Consider the following 5,421-nt stretch of genomic DNA (forward strand, 5'->3'; position numbering starts at 1 on the left):
AACGAATAATTTACCGATCAGATTTTCACACTTTACATAAAAACAAAAACATGTATTAGATATTAAACTACATATACAGTTTTGAATTAAATATGATTTATAATCTTTTCCATTTAAACTATTTTATTAACATAATTAAGTTAATATTTTATTAAATAATTTTGCGGTTTAATCCCCTTATTGGTAGAATATGTCCAATATGGACGATTGGAAAAGGTCCGTATTTCGTCCGAGTACGGACGTCCAAAGGACGTTCATATTTATTCCACCCGAAGGACGTCCAACACCGGACGTCCGAAGGACGTACATATTTAGTCCACCTGTGACGTTCCGTCACTTATCTAATTAATTATTAATGGGAACACCTTATTGGATTATTGTTAAAATTATTTTCTTATAATAGTAAAAACCCGTTCGCACAAAATTCCCTTAGCGACGTCGTTCTGGGTGTATCGTGGCCACATTGATATTTCGTGAGGTTGGTACTGACGCCTGTCGCCAGCTGTCACGAGGTCGGAACGGTGAAGGGAGGCCATTGACTTGGGAGTGTCATGTGAGTGCAGATGGCGGCGTGAATGTCTTTGTAAATTAAATAAGTTATTTCCTGTTGCATAGTTCAATTATTGCTATTGCAAGTTATATTTGTTTTTTTGGGTGAATTAAAGTGACGGAATAATGGAACTGTAAGAAAACGGATCTCACGCCGGTATGCTTTTTATAATAGTTTTTAAGATGGTATCATAATTTTGGCAATTATAGTTCTCATTATAGATTTAATTTAAATCAAGTCATCGATTGGTTTTATGTAGAATATTGCAGTTTCTATAATGTATCCAGAAAAGATCTTTAATAATATTCTTAATATGTGGTTATGTTCATCAAAATTTTCCAGTTCTGAAACTTTTTCTGACAAAAAAAAAATTCTTTGTTTTGAAAAGTTCTTCCTGAAACCTATTAAATTTTACTTCATAGACTTCATAATTCTTTTCCCATATCTAGTATGTTCATATATTTTTACAGTACCTATTTCTTTATACAAAACATGTACAACTTCCTTTGAAAAAAAAAAACCAAATATATTATTTGTTAAGATAAAAAAAAAGACATTCTACATGTAAATTGTAATTCTCCTTGTCTATTCGAATCAAGGCCATATTTGTTAAAAGTCTTATCACAACCCATGGTTAAAATGTCAAGCTAGATAGGTTTTTTGGGTCAATGAAAGGTCGTTTTTTTGGAGTCTTCTAAAAACCTCCTCGTTAACTTGTCTTCTTACTGCTCTTTCAAACCTGTTTTATTAGAAATAAACTGGGAATATTTTTGTTTTTAGCCATTCTGGAGAAATCTCATTACTGATGGTAAACCCTCTCTAACACCGAGAGCAGACACTTCCAACGTTCAATCAATCAGGGAACAAGCCAAAGGATACCGTCTCCCATTTGTTTTTGTATTGATTCATCATCCTGCACCCTCCGAGGGTAGTTTCATTAGCTATTGGGCAGTTGCACCACTTCGGTGATAACTTCGTTCCACGGATTTGGTACCAGACACCAAGGATCGTTGTTGGAACATGTGAAAAGGGGTTTGTTTTGGGGGACATTTGTTCATACCAGTTAAAGACATATTTTTTTTTTCTAGTAATATTCAGGACATTTCATACTTTCATAATTTAATTACACATATATGTTTTTCTTTCTCCACAAATTTAAGTACATTTTAGATATAACAGCCATACCTTACAGTTAGTAGTGTTCCCCAAATTTATATAATTCCTGGTAGAAGTTTCGAGCTCGAATATTCTCCACCTACATGTTCTTTTCACTTGGTTTGTATTAATTTTAGACTTGTTTCCTCATTTAATTTAAAAAATAATATTAGTTCAATTCACCTAAATTTAAAATCATTTAACTTGCTTCATAATTTTCAATTTTTATTAGATTTTTTGGTAAATATTATTTAACTTTCGCTATTAAACTTTTTATATTAAATTCGAATAAATCCCTAGTACCCATCCCCTCAGGAAGGTACTAGTTTTACTTGCTGTTAGTATTTAGAACCACTAGTCAGAAAAGGATCTTTGTATCCAGTACTAAGTTGGTTCATTTAGGGACTTGTTACCCGTCAACTCATTGAGAGTTGTATAATATATATTATATACATTAGGTATTTTCATTGTTCTAATATCAGGTAGTATTCAATTAGGGTGTACGTATTACAATCGTACAAGTGTTATTTGGTGAAGGGTTCATACTAATCTAGGTGTAGTTTGTACTTCCTATATTAGAGGTACTCATTTGTAAAATTTTCTAACCTCATTCACATTATGGTTACATTATTTAATTGTATAAATCTGTAAATGACTTTCACTAGTATCTACCATTTCTTGTCATTTTAGAGTCACATACTAGTCACTTGTTTTAACTCAGAGATTGTGAATATCTAGTAGTTATATTTAATAAATATATACATTTATTGTGAATTTTTTTAATTCTTTAAATTTATACATTTAATATACTTGTACTACAAATTTAATATACTCTATAGCAGCGTAGAATACCTGGAAGAGTGTTAACCTAGTTAGCCTTCTTCTGGCGCCCAAAAATTTATTCTATTTTCATTATATTATTATATTTACTCTATCTATCTTCTGAACATTATCTTAATATCTTCTTTTCTAGCCATCATTATCATTTCCTTTAATTTATTGTCTGGTCAAAAATAGGCGTGCAAATTGGCAGAATCCTTCCTTGAGTGTCAAGTGGCCATTCTCTTGCATATTTAGCTAGCCATTCAAGTTACATTTATCTATTCATAATTTTTTCATTCCCTTTCTCTATCAAGTATACTGTTTTCATTTGCATAGTTCCATACTAGTACTACTGCAAAGTAGTATTCTAGTTACCTCGGCTTCTTCAACGTAGAAGCCATCCATTTTTAAACTTTGGCTACATTAAGTAGGTCTTCTTTTTCCTACGTCTGTTTGGAGTTTATCACTCTCTGTGCATTCACTCCAACAGAAAATCTTCTTCTTTCTTGTTACATTGGCGCCCAACGTGGGGCCTTATTTTTGGTCTAAGACAGTATTCATTTAGGTCATTTCTTTTCTTTTATCTGAAGTTTCTTTGTTATTTCCGTTGGTATATCTATACTCATTTTATTACTTATTTATTTTATCGTTAATATTTTCTGATATTTATCAGGTATTCTTATACGCTGTATTTATTTATTTTTTTTTCCATATTTTGAGACCTCATTATAGTTTATGATTGTGCAACTCACATTCTAGATTAGATTTTGTATTTTATTGGGAACTTATATTTAATATTGCTATTACTTATATTACATACAACATATATTTTATTCCTCCATCCAATAGTGGTATATTTGGAGGTACACTTAAGCGTTGATCATATATATTTTTTTTCTAGAGTGGTAGTAAGTTACATATAACTAAAAATTTATTTCCAGTATTTAGGTACTAGATTTTCTTAAGTATACTTTATTTACTGGATCATTTATTTATTTACTTGATCTTATTTATTTATTCGCTTATATACCTGATAATATATATTTGCTGGCCGTTTTGATTTTGTTGGTGTGTTGCTAATCTTTTCTCAGTACTTATATATTCTGCGTGCAAACTTAGTTATATTTCATACTTCTGATCTTTGGACTGTTTGTCAATAATTTTGTTATCATCATGTGTGCTTTTAAAGTGGAACATCTTCTGGTGGACGAATTGGACTATGAGTTGAATATTAGGGACGTAGTACCAGAGGAGTCGGCAACAGTCGATAGAAAACGCAATCTTCTGCGGGGTGCTTTAAAACAAGAAGCAGGCAATAGGAGTTTTCTCCAAATTTCAGCTGCACATATTCCTTTTGAGGAACAACAGAAAGGAATCTCTGAAACATTAGACAGCTTGTCTAAAAAAATCGAGAAGTTTCGGGGAACTGTAAATGATGCAGAATACGCGCGATTAACATCTCGTTTAGCCCATATTTCTGGCCGTGTACACTTGTTACACTGTGCTACTGAAGAACAGGAACCTTTTAAGAAGTCTGTTTCTCTTAGAATATTAACCCTAGAGGGTGAACTTGATTCTAGAGTTAACCCCGTAGCTACCTCTACTCCTAATGCTCCCGTCAACGTATCTAGCTTCACCTACCCCAAACCTGTGCAAGTACACAAATGGGGTATTTCATTTTCTGGTGAAAAACAGCACACTGATGTAATGTCGTTTTTAGAAAGGGTTGAATGTCTTCGTGTGTCTAGAGGTGTCTCTGAAGAGGATTTGTTTGCTGCTTCTGCTGAACTGTTCACCGGTCCAGCTTTTACATGGTTTATGAATAATAGGGGTAGTTTTTCTTGTTGGTTGGATCTGATTAAAAGGTTGAAGTCAGATTTTCTTCCTTACTCATTCCAGGACGATTTACTAGATCAAATTAAAAATCATAAGCAGAAACCTGGGGAATCTGTTACTATGTTTATTAATACTATATTAGGTATGTGTAGTCGTCTAGACACTCCTTTGTCAGATTTATCTAAAATTAAAATTATCCTTAAGTGTCTATTACCCTTTTACCATCAACAATTAGCTCTGATGGACATTCAGAACATTGATGACCTCACTGTAAAGTGCAAACGTTTGGAGGAAACGTTATCCTGGTCTTCTCAACCTCCATCCACATCTAGATCCTCTTCTAATTCTTCTTCTCAGCCAACTTCCTTTAGGCAACGTTCTTGGCAAAATAAGGGTCATGAACATAATGTTTCTGTTGTTAGTTCTGTTGTCTGCTGGAATTGTGGTCAGGTTGGCCACCCGTTTTACAATTGTAGGATTCCTCAAACCCGTATTTTCTGCCATGGTTGTGGCCTAGAGAACACCCTTAAAAGGAACTGTTCTAAGTGTTCGGGAAACGAAATGTCGGAGTTCCGTCCCCTGAGCGTTTCTCCGTCCACCTCCCAATCAGGGAATCAAACTCCATCAGACAACGAGACCGTCGGCCCAAGCACACCCAGCAACTCAAACCCATCTTCCAGTCGGAAAGGGAAGAGAGTACCGTTCAAGAAACAAGCACACACCACAAATCAAAATCAGTCCAGAGATTAACTTTTTGTCAGGATACGTTGAATTCGCAGGGTTCACATGATTACAAATCCACAAATTCTTCTTTAATTAGTAGTGTTAAGCATAATAATAATTTTGATAGTGAAGTAGTTCCATATAACGGTTGTAGCCAACCAAATACTTTAGACTTAGATATTAATTCTCTATTGGTTAGGAAACAAAATGATAATAGGCCGTATCTACCTATACAAATTTTAGGACAACCGTGTTTAGCTTTATTAGATAGTGGCTCTAATATTTCTTTGATAGGGGCACATTCATTAAATTTATTGAAAATTGCTAATATTCCC

General features: G+C 33.6%; 1 protein-coding gene across 1 annotated transcript; it reads left to right on the forward strand.

The window, feature by feature from the left end:
• The first annotated feature begins 449 nt into the window (after positions 1-449).
• LOC126878543 (uncharacterized) lies at positions 450-5,122 on the forward strand. Its single transcript, XM_050641318.1, has 2 exons — positions 450-706; positions 1,331-5,122. Exon 2 carries the CDS (start codon positions 3,701-3,703, stop codon positions 5,111-5,113), a length of 1,413 nt encoding a protein of 470 aa, XP_050497275.1. The 5' UTR covers positions 450-706; positions 1,331-3,700; the 3' UTR covers positions 5,114-5,122.
• Positions 5,123-5,421: the final 299 nt, after the last annotated feature.

This window comes from Diabrotica virgifera, chromosome 10 (genome assembly GCF_917563875.1).
Source record: "Diabrotica virgifera virgifera chromosome 10, PGI_DIABVI_V3a".
Lineage (NCBI taxonomy): Eukaryota > Metazoa > Arthropoda > Insecta > Coleoptera > Chrysomelidae > Diabrotica > Diabrotica virgifera.

Coding starts and splice junctions, on each gene's coding strand:
- LOC126878543 (XM_050641318.1), top strand. CDS start 3,701: ATGTGTGCTTTTAAAGTGGAACATCTTCTGGTGGACGAATTGGACTAT.